At 43.2% G+C, this 15,762-nt stretch overlaps 1 protein-coding gene across 1 annotated transcript; it reads right to left on the bottom strand.

Moving 5' to 3' along the window:
* Positions 1-1,913: 1,913 nt before the first annotated feature.
* On the bottom strand, positions 1,914-12,616 carry TEX36 (testis expressed 36). Its single transcript, XM_033131081.1, has 4 exons — positions 12,566-12,616; positions 7,723-7,854; positions 6,836-6,916; positions 1,914-2,667 (listed from the first exon to the last, which is right to left on the bottom strand). The coding sequence occupies exons 1-4, from the start codon at positions 12,614-12,616 to the stop codon at positions 2,371-2,373; spliced, it is 561 nt and encodes a 186-aa protein (XP_032986972.1). The 3' UTR covers positions 1,914-2,370.
* Between the last annotated feature and the right edge of the window lie 3,146 nt (positions 12,617-15,762).

Raw genomic sequence — 15,762 nt, 5'->3', positions numbered from 1 at the left:
GATCTATAAACACCTGCATGTAGTGGATTAGTAAGTTGAGGTTTCTGTAACTGGCTGTTTATTCCTCTGTTCAAGACAATACATTGAAACAAAGAACCAACAACAGTGAGTCACTGATACTGTGCCAAGTTATTAAATACTTTTATTTTGGAAAGTGGGTTATTGTACTGGGGGGCGTCAGCCCTGGAGCCCCCAAGACCTACTCCTCCGTTATTAAAGTGCTGTATCTTGGCTCACTGGTTGGAAAACTGTGAAGTGCTGGACAGTGTTGTTTCTTTTTTTTGTAGAAAACAGTTAAGTGAAAAAAGACTGGCTTTAAGGGCAAGTTACCTAATTTGTGTTTCTATAGATGGTAAATATACCCCCATCTTTAAACCCAAAGAGTAGAGGTCGACCTTCCTCCATCCGCATGTCCCTCCACATAATTGCAAATTCCGCTCTGTATACCTTTTTGGTAATTTTTAAAATTTCATCTCCAGTAAATTGAATTTGGGGTCACTCTTGATTGTTGGTGTTTGGGCAGAGAGTGGCAAGGCAGAGGCTCAGCAAGTGAGGGTTTGTGAAGACGCCCGGGGAGAAGAAAAGGAAACGGAAGAAAACGCACTGGAGAATAGCATTCCCGCAAATCACAGAGTCAGACACTGCTGCTTTTCAGAGAACTTTTCACAGGCAGAGCTAAAGCTACGTGAGCCTGGGCGTGGGGATAGGACTTGAGAGAAATTATGTAAATTCTCACTTTCACAAATGAAATAATCGTCTACATAGAAAATCCAAGGGAATCAACTGAAAAATTATTAGAACTTTATTTTTATTTTATTAGAATATTTGTTTGTTTATTAATTAGAAGTTTAGCCAGGTGAAAAATACAAGATTTACACACAGAAATCAACAGCTATTTTTACGTATAAGGCAAAACCAACCTAAAACTGTAACTTTAAAAAAAATAACATTCATAATAGCCACAAAAGTTCAAAATATAAAGGAATAAGTATAGAAAAGGAACATGTCAGGCCTAAGTGAAGAAAATTATAAAACTCTACTGAAGAACATAAAATAAGATTTGAATAAATGGGAAATTACAACGTGGTATAAAGATGTCAATTCTCCCATAAATTAGTATCTAAATTTTGGGCAATTCCTATCAAATGGCCAATGGATTTATTTAACAAGCTTATTCTAAAATTCATCTATAGAAAAAAGTATCTAAATACGAACAAGAAACTTTGGGTGCAGACTGAGGGGGACGCTGAGCAGTTTACAGGGGGAACTATAAGTGGCCGCTGGGTGGGAAAAGATGCTCAACCTCACTAATAATCAGAGACATGCAAAATAAGAAGATTACAAGATATTAATTTTTTGTCCTTAAATATCCTTAAATAGCTAAAAGGTAATTCAGGGGGCGGGAGAAACAGAAATGCACAGATCCTGTTGGTAGGTGTTTAATTGGTCCAGTCTTTTCCTTACTAAAGTAATTTAGGAGGATTTATTAAAACTTTGTGCACACCACCCAATCCAGCATTAATAACAAGGTAACCTTTTTGAGATTACTCCAGAGACGGGTGTCACCATGCTCCCAGAGAGGCTCATCAAGCATTTTCATGTAGCACCAGGTCTGACAGCCAGAAATTAGAAACAATTCAAACTCTCCTTCATAAGAGGGTAATTTTTAAAAGCCTGGTGCATCCATATTAGGGCATACAATGCAGCAGTTTTAAAAGCAAATCAGTCTATTCACACTGACACTGCAAGAACTCCAAATACACTGTTAAATATCAAAAGAAAGTTACGGAACATAAGGTACCACGCAACACAGTTTATGTTCAGATTTTTATGTAGCTATGCTCATCTAGTATGTGATTGTAAATGCACAGAATAAAAACAAACGGTTAATTTACTTCTGAGGATGGGAGAAAGACCTGGAGATGTGATGAAACCAATGGGGACTCCTACTTCTTCGGCATTGTTTGAAATTTCAAGATGAAAATGTAACAGTATAATAATTATGTCATTTTTATAACTCCCCCAAAAGTTAATGTGGCAATTTTAAAATTCATTAAACACATTTTCATTTAAAACACATTCATTTAATATGTATATATCTTCACATATCTTTATTTTATAAGGACTTGAATGTTTTTCAGCCTTATTAAAAATCATAAAAATGTCTTAAAGGTGGGAGTAGCAAGTCTGTTGCCATTCTGGTTTCTCAATGGAGGGACGTTCATCTCTATGTTACTACAAGAAAACTTCAGCCTCAAGGCAGATACAATCTCTAATTCTAAACAAATCTTGTGTTAAATGGTTGTGCTTGATCAGAATGTCCAGTGAAATACCAATATTACAAAACTCATCAAGAATCTTCTGGAAGGATTAGAGCTCCAGTGGAGAACCAGCCTTTTTATCGACAGCAACCCTTCCTTTGGGATTCTTTTTGAAAACCTTTGTACAGCTTTGCTCGGGAATAAATTGGAAAGTGCTCCATATCTCACTATAATGTCTTGGAAAGCGTCCGAAAATTGGGACCACCACAGCTTCCTGATAGACATATGATATTTGGTTATTGGAAAAGCCATCAAGACAAGATGGAATATAGTCACACGCCCAAAGATTGAAATTTCTTGAAACGTGTTGCCTTTTTTCTGGGGAGATCTTCCTACGTCCCATGCCCTGTGGAAGAATTACAAGAAGATTAGGACAAATATATTCAAGGTAACACAGTTCTGAGGTCTTTCGTGAAACCAGCTACATGACATCCTGTGTGGAAATGCACACTGTGACAACCATTTCCAGAGGTATCCTTTACCAACCTGTCGAAAGCTGTAAATCAACGCTCAAAACGGGCTGGTGTTACTTTGTTATTCTTCTCGAAGCCTTCCACTCCCAGGGGACTGGACTTCTAGAGACATGGAGGGCAGAACCGGAAAGACCACAGCTGGAAACAGCCTATATTAACCAGTGTGGACTCCAAGGGACCCCATGCAGGTAGGTTCCCTGCTCCCAGGTGGCTCTTCAATGTCTCCACCTGGGCTGCACCCCCAACATTCGGCAGGACAGATGGTTCTCACTCTGAGAGGTCTGAAGAGGTGGATTCTTTCCCATCCCAGAGGGTTCCCAACAAGGAAGCAGCACCTTTGGGTCTTTGGCCACAGGTATCCTCACTAACTCTCAGCACCTTACACATGACCCTGAGAATCACCGTGTATTCAAAATGGTGCTCATAACCAGGTGAAGACTACAAAGAAAACACTATGCTTAGACAAAAGACTAGAAGGAAATAGACATCAGATTGCCTAGTCTTTATGTTAGTAAAGTGAGGTTTTCCTTTCATAAGGGTGAGTATCATTTGCCAGAGTGGCAGATGGCATACTCAAATTAGGATATTTTAAGGAGAGTTTAATAAAGGGGCTCTGTGTGGGGAGACCCCAGGAAACAGTGCACTGGCTCTGTGTGCGAGAGGCTTGGGGAGGATTGGAGTTCACACGGGTCAGCCCCCAGGCCCACGGCAGAGAGAAAAGGAGAGAGTGGCTCTGGAGGGACAAAGGAAAGATGATGGTCACACCTTCCTAAAAAATCTCTTGCAGATACTCCAGAAAAATAAATACATAAAAGGAAGGGATGTAATGAATAAGGAAAGAGCTACAAGGAAAGTAACGAGTAAAGCTTGTAAGTCAAAATACTTGCTGACAATGTGACTATGAAATATACTGAAACTTTAAGACTCCACAAGAAGATAAATAGGAAATAAGAAAGGAGGGACAAAGGGGAAACGTGGGGAGAAAAAAGCCAAGAGCCGGGAGGTGAGTCACCAATCTGGAACTGAAATTTCAGGATTTCAACTTGACTAGGGAAGTGAGGGCCACTTAACATTATCCCATGAGAATGGTACCTCCACGAGTTGGGGAGCACAGCCTCCCCCAATACAAGAACCCCCAGAACAGGCAGTGACAGAAGTAAGCACTCTGAAGGACTTACCTTATTCTTGAGGAAAAGCTATAGATATTAATTTTTATATTCATAGAGTAATACATTGTTAATATATTTCTTAAACATTTATACTTAAGGGTAACCACTAGTGGCAGAACATCGATAAAAGACAGAGTGAGAAAATAAATTCAATCGAACAAAGTTGGGGGGGAGGCATAACATACAAACATGACAAATAGGAAACATAAAATGAGATGGCAAAAATAAAACCAAAAACAAATTATCGTGATAATGTGACTGGGTTAAATTCTTATGTAAAGAATGACTTCTGAATTTTTAAAAACCATGTTCTATTTTGTTTATAATAAAAAACAAACCCAAAACAAAATGACTACAAAGTATAAAGACAAAGGAATGGACCATAATATAAGGAACAAATGTTAACAAAGATATTAATATCTATGCTAATTAATATCAGTGCTAATATCACAATATAGAATTAATGGTTACGTGAATTGGTTACATGCATTAAAGCATATAAAGAGGGATACTTCACATTGATAAATAACAAAAGCCACTAAGAAATTAAAATAATAATGAATTTTTATGCAGAAAGATATGGTATTCAATCATATGAGGCAAAAAATATTTAGAAACTCAAGGATAGTCTTAGAAGGAGAAATTGACATGTCGAGACCAATATTAAGAAAAGTATATGAAGGATATAAATAACGTGATTAATAGTCCTGCATTAATGAAGATGAAGAACTTTGTAACCAACAGATGGGGAATATATATTCTTTCTCAACACCCATAAAACACTTGTTAATATGAATCATATACAAGATAACAAAGATAATCTTTATAATTGAAAAAGTAGAAATCACAGATTGCATTCTTTAAAACTTACTATAACCCATAGAACCAGATATTTTCAACAAAACGATGATCTTTAAAAATTCTAGCCATGTAGAAAATTCAAAACATTCTTGTAAAGTATTTTTAGTTAAAAAAGAAATCAAAAATTAAATCATAAACTATTTTGGAAACAAATGATAATGAGATCCAAGTTAGAAAAACCTTTGGGATGTAGCCAACGCAATAATCTGAGACATATTCAAAGATTTCATGAATTAAATAATGAAACAGTTTGCAAGTATATGAACTAAACATTCAACTGGAAAAGATTAAAAAGAACTGCAAAATAAGAGTATTTTTAAAAATATTACACCAATTAATTTCAAATGAAATAGGTAAATTTTAGGCAAACACATATTAGCAAAATCTGCTCAAGAAGAGCTAGAAAGTTTGAATAGATTAATCATCATGCGAGAAAATGAAAAGTTTGTGAAAAAAACTTACTCTAAAAAAGATGTCGAACCCAAATAGATTTACAAGAAATTCTATCTAATCTTCATTAAACTGAAAATCCATACATTATATATAGACTATTTCAGAACAGAGAAAGTTGGAAAGCTTCCAATGCTTTCTGTGAGACTAGCAAAAACTTCTGATAAAATATATGCGGTTCAATCCTATTTATATCATTAATAAGATATACACTTATGTGTGTATGTTTGCATATGAATTGTAAAATTCTCAAACCAAGCCATTATCAGAGAATCATCAAGGTGAGATTGTGAGGAGAGAAAACAAGGGTGCAAATTTAATTTTGTATAATTCTGTATTACTTGAATATTTTAAAGGACTTAGGTTACTTTGGTAGCTTACACAATCATTTTAAACATTCCATGTAGAGAAACAGGCAGAGTGCATATTCTGGTTCTGTATTCAACACTCTGCAGAGGCAAACCAGATATTTTAATGTTAAACCGCTTTAATTTGGCTTAGATACTGTATCCTAGAGGAGAGGGTAGCTTTGGGCAAATCGTTTCACTTTGCTGGTTCTCAGTTTTCTCACCTCTAAATTGGGGGTGATAAGAGTAATAACAACCGATAGGGTTGTCGTGACTCCGTAATAAGTGAAATAATATGCGGAGACAGCATATGGCACATGCTTGACAAAGGGGGATGCTGTTAACATCCTCCTCCTCGTCATCATGGACTTTCAGGTTTGGTGAGGCTTCTCAGAGATCACCGGATACAACTCTCGACCTAAGATATGTGGACCCTGCCCCATCCAGCTCCGTAGCCCCCAGCCACATGTGTTTTTGAGCACATGAAGCGTGGATCTTCCAAATTCAGAGGTACCTTACGTGTGAAATAGAAACTGGATTTAGACTTAGTTTGGGGAATGTAAAACATCTCATTAATAATTTTTCATTGATTACATGTTGAATTGATCATTTGGGGCATGACTGGATTAGATAAAATATATAAAAATTGATTTCCCCTGTTTGTACTTAACGTGGTTACTGGGAATTTAAAATTGCATATACGGACTGTAATATATTTCCATTGTACAGTGCTGTGTTAAGCCACCACTAAGAAGAGCAGTCATTGTCTCCAATGATGGGGGATCCACCACCTTTAGAGAAAAGACAACTCCAGTTATCAGAAAGTCTTTCTTTATGTTATGTGAGCTCTCCATCCCTTTGATCCGTCCTCGTGGTCCTGGCTCTGCCAGCAGAGACACACATAGGCAATCCCTCTTTCCCACGACATCGTCACAAGAAGAAAGCTCACTAGTGAGACAGCTGAGGGGAAGGCCCTTTGGGAAGCAGGAGGTGCACAAAAACCTAACCAGGAGGCTGTTGCAACTTTGAAAGCTGCATGGAACTCTGGGAGCTTCATGCATTTTTTTTTTTTTTTTAACCTGTAACCTTATGAGACTTTCATTTTGACCTTGTTTCAATTTTGAGGTCCGTCCTCTATCTTCAGCACATCTTGGAAAATTAAGAGCTCCGATGTCCCTCCCCGTTTGATTAGTAATTTGGAGAGAAATACTCACGGAGTCAAGGAAGTGTCCAAAATTCTGACAGCTGTACCGATTGTCGTGTACGGAGAAGGGGAAGTTATTATTGACAGCTTGCTGGGAAAGAGGAAAGGGAGAGATGAAAAGCACACATCAGAACGCCAGCAGGTTTTCAGAACTGGCCTATGGGGCGGAAGGCAGACGGAGGAGCAGGTGGCCTAGACGTGAGAGTTAAGCCGTCACCGCGGATGCGGCAAACAGCAAGCCGGTGAGGTCAGAGGAGTGCACGTCAGCTCACCACTGGGAAACACAACCTCACTGCCAGCTTGCTAGAAATCACAAAAATTCTTTTTCAAAACACCTTCTTTGGAGGCAAGGAAGGAAAAGTTTGCAGGCTCATGGAATTGAACCCTGGAAAGGAGTTCTGAGGCCATGGGGGCCCACGTCTTCATCTGGCCAGGAAGGGTCCTAGAGAGCCAGAGCCCTGGCACGGCTGCCAGGTGAGTCCGCGAAGTGTGAGGTCAATGCCTGCTTCTCCTTGGGCCACTTCCTGCCCCTGAAGCTGCTCCCGCACTGGCCTGGGAGGCAGAGCGTGCGTGTGAATGGACTGTGAGCTGTAACCAGAGGTGTTGCTTCTTGCCTATAGACGAGCCTAACCTGATATTAATTTTTGCTCCAAAAGATGCATTAGAGCTGATGGTCCGGTTAGGTCTTATTTTCAGAGAAACACAGTAGTCTGGACCAGGGGGTAGTTCCTGCTAGAGAGTACCCAGGGTGTCAGAGTGACCTGGGTGGGGATGCTACCAGGGGTGGTGAACAAGCAGTTCCTTCCAAGGCAGAATTTTCTGGCCCCAAATGCCAGTGGTGCCGTTCCCTTGGAGAGCTGTGGGGGCGTGTGGCCGTGGCCCGTGCTCTGGACTCACCTTCTCCCGGACTTTGTAGATTGGCGGTAGCTTCATCTCTATTTGCTGTGAGAAATGTGGGTTGTGGGGCTCTTTTAACATAGCACTGGTGATGGATTCCCATGTCTTCTGCGTTAGTCCAATGTGGGGGAACTAGAAAAACAGCACACGCCCTGATTAAAACCAGACGCATCTGACTTCTAAGCCAAGTATCAGGGCTTCCTCTGTAAAGTGATTAAAATGCAATTTGGGTGCTTCTGGCATGCAATGGAAATGGCATAATGTTAAGTATTCTTTCCAAGACAAAAACTAGTGTAACGGCCCAAGGCCATTACTGTCGGCTGTTTCAAGTTACCTGGGCCACCCCTGCTGTGCTGGAGCCTGGTGAAGAGGGTGTGGCCCTGTGAAAGGGAGCTGATGAATTCTGAGAAGACACAGATGTGTTATCTGAGATCTCGGTTCTGCTCAGGGAGCTCCTCACAATAGGGGCCAAAGATCCAGCTCAGGTCGACAGGGGTGAGCCAACCTCCTGCAGGTAAGAGGTGGAGCCTAAGACACAGGGAAGTTAAGCAGTGAAGGGGCCCAGGTGACTCTTCAATGAGAATGTAGGGTGGTAAAGAGTGGGGATATTCTTAGAGGGGCTAGAAGGACTTGGTGTCTCCCGGTGAAGGGGAGGGAAAGGAACAGGACCGGGTGGAGGGAAGTGGTTCCAACAAAGGCCTCAACCACTCCAGAGCACAGAGGGCTCTGGATAGGGGACGGCCTCTCAGAGTTGTCCTGAGTTGGGGCAAGATGGCTAGGCCTTTGTGTGCCCTCATTGATCAGTCACTAGGTGTGGGCTGCCCAGGAAGAGGAGGTGACCTGGGGGAGGCAGCTGTCCTCCGGGTGGGCTGACCACTCAGGGCTGCGCTCCCAGTAGCTGGGGGAAGGAGTCCTTCATTCCTGGAAGAGGATGTAGCCACTGTAGCTCACCCTAGTTGTATTTAAATAGCACCTCTTAAAAGCCAGTCCAACAAAGTGGGCTTTGACGTAGGGATCTTTAGGAGAGAATTATGAGTGAAAACTAAAATACAAACAAAACTCAAGACCCCAGCTCTTGGTGAAAGTTCCCACAAAGGGAGGAAGCATAATACGGTGGGGGGTCACAGACTGTACACTCAGAGTCCTGAGTCTGGTCCCAGCTCTCTCTCCTGTGAGGGAGCCTCATATAAGAGACAACTTTTCCAAGCCCCAGTTTCTTTATCTGTAAAATGGGAATAATAATAATACCGACTCGGTAGGGTAGATGTGATTAAAAGAGAAAATATATACACTCAGTGCTCAATAACTGTTAGCAGGATCTGTTTTTGCTCACAGCTGTCCCCTCCTTTGTCCCCAAACCCATTGCCATGGCCTCAGGCAAGTCCTTCATCCTTCTCTTTTGCATTATCATATCAGGCCACGCCACCATTCTCTCTCATTCCTTCTCAAGTCACAATATAACTGTATGTTCAGGTGGCTTATGTTTCGCGTCAGCACAAGACTGTGTTTAGTATGTTACTATTTATGTAAAAAGGTGGGTAGATTAGAGTATATATGTTGTGCACTTGGGGCTTTCTCAGTGGTGGTGAGAAGCAGCGGGCTAGATGCCACCTAGCAACGGAGGGATCTTTTAAACACAGTGCTGGGTGGGAAAAAGAAGGAACAGAGTGCGATCGATAAACTAACACCACTTCTGTAAATAAGTAGCCCATGTACACGAAACAACATACACAATTTACCAGAACATATCCAAATAGGACTCTTCATTAAACACATCTCTCTGGCTCCTGTGGGATGAGGAATGGGGACAGAGTGATGAAACGACCACACCGACCGGCACGCCATCCTGCACTCGGCTTGGGCTCTCGGAGGGAAGTGGCCACAGGGTCCCCTTGGAGGGGGGCGGGGTCACGGAAGGAGAAAGACTCGCTTTTCAGGATCATTTCCCACCACTTAAATGTTACTGAGTACGTGCATCTCTGGCATTGTCTTTATCCACAGCAAAAGTGAGCGTGTTTGTTTCTGATTGGAGCTGTAATACATACTCATGGTTTTAAAAAATTCAAACAATAATAAAAAATAAAAAAAACATACGGAAGAAAGTATAATTCCCCTGAAATCACATCACTCTTTCCTCTTAACTCTTGGGTGACCGTCTTTTTCATACATCCCTATATGAATATATATGTATATATGTGTGTATGTGTGTGTGTATATATATATATAAAATTTTGCACACATAGGATCATATTATAAATGTGATTTCTAAAAAAATTATAAATACCTTTTCACAGTCACTTCCGGTTACTTATTCTTTCCCCTTCCTGTCGTCCCCACTGCCACTCCAGGCAACAATATTAACAACTGAGTGCTCAGGTGATCATATACGAAATCACCTGTACCTGCAGGGGCCACTAAAAATTGCCTTACAAAAACTGGACCACGTGCTACATACTATTTTTCACCTCGCTTTTCTCACTTGATATAGCCTAGAAAGTTTCAAAGTCAACTTACATATTTCTAATATTTTTAAACAATTATTTTTTAAAGTAAATATAAATAACACAAAGGGCTTCCAAACTCAGAGCCTTTCCCTTCTCCCTCCTCCGGTCTAACCGGTCAGCCTCCTGTCGGGGCAGCTGTGGACATCAGGCTGGGAAAGAGAGCTGTTCTAGGGTCAGGAACGACCCCTCTCACCAGCTACACGACAACTGACTTGACTTCATTTGTATTCTCAGAGTCCATGGACTGAATCAGTGTGAGAAAAAAAAATGGTTCTAGCATTTTAATTTTATTCTTTTAAAATATATATTTAATGGTTATACCATGATAGCTGTGAAATAAACCCTTCTGTTAGATATTGTAACCGTGAAATATAGCTTTTTAACTAGTTAGTGGTGAAAATTTTGCTGCATTCAATCACTCAGCGACTGAAATATTAAATAGGAAGGTGACAGTGTGTGGAAAAGCCTTTCCTACCCGGCAACAGCCAGATTACAGCCAGCAAGGTCAACTGCAAAATGACTGTCACTTCTAATGTGGCAATTACTGTCCTCCCAAATGGGCTGCAGCTGACTCGAAGCCAACAATTTCTTTAATTTTCCCAACTCGTCTACAAGTCACTTTGGGAACCTCCAGGATCCGCTGTACTCCTTTCATGCTCTTAGGTGCTGGCAGCAGAAAGGACCCCCACCCAAGGCCAAAGTCTGATACTGGGAGACCGTGTCTCTCTAGCTAAACCCAGCCCTGGGCACATTCCTGGGATTGCAATAGGAGAGGAAATGTTCATTGTCGCTTCCTCTCTTGCACAGAATCCTGACTTTGTTTGGGGTAGCAATGTGGCTGGTTAAAAACACCTCCCCAAACTTCTCTACAGCTAAATTGGACAAGAGACTACAAGAGACAAAAGCAGATGTCTGCGGGGCGGGGCTCCTGGGAGAGCTGTTGCTTTCCCCACAGAAAGGGGCAGACTTGGCTGGCAGGTGCCTTCTGCCTTTTTGCCTTTGCCCTTCCCCTCATTTACCTGTCTGAGCTGAATATCCCCACATGACGGATGTCGGAAAAGGCTGAAAGGAACCGGGCCTCTGAGGATTCCCTTGAACAGACATACCAGCCCGGAACTGCCTGCTTCTGGATTTACTGATACTTGAGAAATACAAACCCCCGTTTGGTTAAGGCACTGTAATCAGCTTTGCACAATATTCAGTCAAATACAATCCTAACTGATATTGTAGGTTTTAGAAAGAGGCAAAGCTACTTAGTGTGAGAAACTTACATTTCTCCCTTCATAACTGATTAGTGTTACATAGTTCACACAATTTCCCATTTTACTTTAGCTGCCAGGGAACTCAAATTTGATGCCCAAATGCTACCATGCAGACCATATGGGCTCTGTGTGTGTGTGCGTGTGTGTGTGTGTGAGTGTTACATATTTTCCCATTCTCAGCCTCTTATTCTAAAGTATATTTAAACTGGTTCTGAATTTTTATTTTATTTATACTTTACTATTTTACTGTGAATATTTTCCACACATTAAATCTCGATGGAATGAAGCAGGATGTAGAAGAAAGAATGTGTGTGTGTGTGTGTGTGTGTGTGTGTGTGTGTGTGTGTGTACGTGTATATACACACATACACAGAGCGACAAGGCGAGGCCCTCACTCTTACAGGTGCAGCAAATGTTTCTTAAAGGAGGCAGAAGAGTGATGATCCCACCAGGCTTTGTAAGTGATCTCATAAGAGCGGGGTCTAAGGAAGAGTGTGAAGCTGAACAGGTCAAGTTTTCAAAAGATCAAGATAGGGAAATGATGCATTTCTGCACTCCTCCCCTTTCCCAGTCTGGTGGGGTGAAGGGGTTCAGATCGTAGGCCAACCAGAACTTGTTTCGAGTTTCCTCGTATAACATACATTCCTTCAAAGGCTTTTGGAGAAACTCCTGGGCACCAGGTCCTAGTCTAGGCACGTGGGATACAATCAGTGAATAAAAAGGACAAAGGATCCCATCCCCTGTGACACTTATATTCTAGCAGAGGGAGAAAACAATACACATCATATACTAAATTAGATAGGACGTTAGAAGATAGACGCTTTGGGGGAGAAAAACAGGTCAGGCAGCAAGTACTGCCTAGTGGGCACTCCTGAGGTGCCAGTGTGCTGAGCGTTTCGCACACATATTTCATTTAATTGTCCCAAGAATGCAATGAGATCCCCGTTTCATAGATGAAGGAACCAAGGCCCTCAAAGTGGTTTATCAAAGCAGCAGAACTGGCACGTGGATCCGGTCTGGACCCTGCCCGTACCCACGTGGCCCGAGAAAGGAAAGAGAGGGCACCATCTTTCTTACCCATCTTCCGTCCTTGTCGAAAGGTGGCTTGAAGCGTCTCCCTTTGGCCATTTTCTGCGGGAACTGAGGGTGGATGAGCTTGGCTTCCTCACCTCTCCGTTACCTCGTAAGTCCTGCACATCTGAGAGCCACTCCTCCTGGTTCTTGATCTTTAATTCCCAGCCTCTACCAGATGGGACATCAGGAGTGCCCGCTGTCGTCATAGAATCAAGGCCGCCCATCACAATGGGGGACAGGGCGAGGGGATTTTCTAAGTTCTCTGAGTGTTCCCGCCCACCGCTGGTTCCTTGCAGCGACTGCTCCCCAATGTATGAAGCAGAGAGCCAGCAGGTCCCAGCTGAGCAAGCCCCACAAACAGGTCAGGCAGGTGAGGGCCACGTTGTCATAATGGCAAACATTTATTACCCTCTGAATCCTTAAACCAATAATATTTGAGTCAAATGTTCCCATGGTAACCACTTGCCCCAACCTTTTAGTTTTCAGAGGAGTAAACGGAATCTGGGCTGGGGTGGAGCTTGTCCACGTTGCTGGCATTGCTACGCCCATGCTCAGCCTCCCTCCGTGCTCCTTGCATGGCCTCCTCTGTGTCCCAGCTCAGACTCATTGTCCTGGAGAGGACACACTCACTACTCACTCACCTAACTGCACACCACTGAGGCCAGAGGAAGTAACATCCATGGCAGATTACGACAGGCCAGGTGCTGTGCTAACTAAACACCTTCTGTGTTTTCATTTTATTTCTTTGCCACGACAACCTTCGGCATTTATAACTGAGAAAACATGGTCAGTAACCAATGGATGGGGCAGCAGGTCAAAGGAAAGCTGCAGAGCGCTCGAGTGTCCCCAAGGGCCACGCGGCCTTCCCCGCTGACATACGGTCCCACCTCACTTCTACTTAGTGAGGTGCTGTCTGCTTCTCTTTCCTTCTCCTTTTTAAATGCTATGTCTAGACAATTTTCTTGGCTATTCCACGTGAGAAACAAAGTAAACATCTACAGGAGAATCTGTCCAGCTCTCTCTTTTGCTAAGAAATTGTGTCCCCATCCCGCTCCTTCCCTAGTCAATGACCCGGGTGTTCTAACAACGTTAGTGACAATGGGACCTTCTCCTTCGGCCAGCACTGACAGGCTCCAGAGAGGAGGGCTCCCAGAGGTAATGCCTGAGGTGGAACAGTTCTCTCGCTACCTCAGGGCAAAAGTCACACGATAAGGATGGAGGAGGAAAAGGTGGTGGCAGCCGCCAGCTACCGGTGAGCCGCTGTACCAGCTCTAGACAAGCAACCCTGTTATGAGAGAAAAGTGAACCCTGCTGGGTTTCTGCCACCTGTTGGCAACCGCTCCGAGACGAGGCCCTTTCCCGCCTCTCAACATGCCGCTAGCCCCAGGAGGCAGCTATCATCCTCACGGCCCCAGCAGAGTAGAGGAAGGGAGAAGAGGAGAGAGGTAGTACCCTAGTCCATGAGAGTAGACTCATCCCAGCCGCTTGGTCTCTAACATGCTCTCGTCCTGGGCTCAGCTGCCTCCTCCTAAGGAAGGTTCCTTGCAGCTGCCCTTCACTTGTGAGCCATAATGCCAATGTTTACCAAGGACTGTTCTCTTCATTGTTTTGTAGAACTTTCACAACAATCCCAGGAGATGTGCTGCTTATTTTGCTTTTGTGGGCCACCTCCCCCCCCACCAACTCTGATGCACTCTGCACCCATCGCCATCCTGTTCTGCATCCTGCAGGCTAGTTGACAAAGATTGCATACACTGTTCTCTTACCCTTTGGCTTTGGCTGGATTCATCCATCAGGAAGTACCAGTGGGGATTGGAAGTGCAGGAAGAGATAGGTCAAAGCAGCAGTGTACTGGTAAATGGTAACAACCAACTCTCTAAGAAAAAAGGCGCCCGATTTGTAATGCTGTTTGCCAATTGCTATGGTGCAAATACTTCTAGAATAGTGGATTTTAAGCTACTAACAGGGAGTTAGGAATAGATGTACAGAGAGGCTCAATACCCACCTAGGTCAAAGTATTGACCCCCCAGGTTCCCTCCCCCCCAGGTCATATTTTTGAAGGAGCTGAGTACCTCCACCTACCTCCCCGCTCCGGTCAGGAGGACCCTTTCCCACAACCAGCAGCTCTTGCTATTAACAGCTCCCTCTCCCGGCCTCTTTGGCCTATGGGTGGACTAGGCTCTCTGCTCTCACTAGTCCCTTGTCAGCTCCGGTAACCCTGCCCACATCTCTGAAAGGAGACCCTTCATTAAATAGTCTTCTGTCCTGCAGTGGGCCATCAGGTTCCAACTGGGACACGGGCCCAAACTAAGACAAATGTTAGTAATTATCTCCACTTACAGATGAGGCAACTGAGCCTCAGAGAAGTGACAGGACTCACCCACAGGCACACAGCTAGTATGTGGCGAGCCCAAACTGGAAGGTCAAGTTCAATGCCAGCCTCCAACAGGGTTCACTGTGCTGCCCTTCCGTGACCCTGTTAAATGATGCGGCAATGTCTTGAGGAGGATTGCTTTTAACTCCCTTTCTTTAATCTGCAGAAAACGGCGCCTGTTGAAATGCCTCCCTCTTCTTAGTCGTGAGTGCTCTCCCGGTGAGCTCTGGGGGTCAGGGTAATGGTTGACACCATGCACGACTGCAGCAGCGTTCACCAGTGGCAGCAAAGCCAGCTGCTCTGTAGGAATGAAGGGATGGACAGGTACATAGAGCTGCGTCTCCCACACCCTGACCCTGAAACTAAAGCAGTAAGAAGGGAGGAAGCTGAAGACTTAGAATTTAAAAACCTAAAAGCAGTGTCGTTTCCAGCACAGTATTTCACGTGCATTCCCTTTGTCTCCACCAATGGAGCAGAAAGTCCTTTAGAACTGAAATCTCATTTTAAAATATATTTTGCGTTTCCTCTCTATTCAGGCTTATGCTTTGCTAACCAAGGTACACGATCACTGGTGAAGGTGTGTTCCAATTTTCCCTCTTTGGATGCTTGTTTAACATTCTAACAAATTTATCTAAGACAATCAAAACTGAATAAAGTAAACCTGGCCAGAACAAACAAAATTCAATTTTTCTTCAGCTAGGATTTCTTCCTCCCAGATTGGAATATGACCGTTCATGGTTGATGTTATTATTTTCAGAGGTTTGAATTACTGGGCTGACCTTTGCGATTCATCATTCTGAAAACAAGTCCTGGAGCCCCCGAGGCC

Source organism: Rhinolophus ferrumequinum, chromosome 16 (genome assembly GCF_004115265.2).
Source record: "Rhinolophus ferrumequinum isolate MPI-CBG mRhiFer1 chromosome 16, mRhiFer1_v1.p, whole genome shotgun sequence".
NCBI lineage: Eukaryota > Metazoa > Chordata > Mammalia > Chiroptera > Rhinolophidae > Rhinolophus > Rhinolophus ferrumequinum.
The sequence above is the reverse complement of the archived record's forward strand: the minus strand, read 5'-3'. Positions and strand labels throughout refer to the sequence as shown.

Coding starts and splice junctions, on each gene's coding strand:
- TEX36 (XM_033131081.1), bottom strand. CDS start 12,616: ATGGCCAAAGGGAGACGCTTCAAGCCACCTTTCGACAAGGACGGAAGA. Junction 7,855..12,565: donor TCGACAAGGACGGAAGATGG/GTAAGAAAGATG, acceptor CTGTTTTTCTAG/TTCCCCCACATTGGACTAAC. Junction 6,917..7,722: donor TCTACAAAGTCCGGGAGAAG/GTGAGTCCAGAG, acceptor CCTCTTTCCCAG/CAAGCTGTCAATAATAACTT.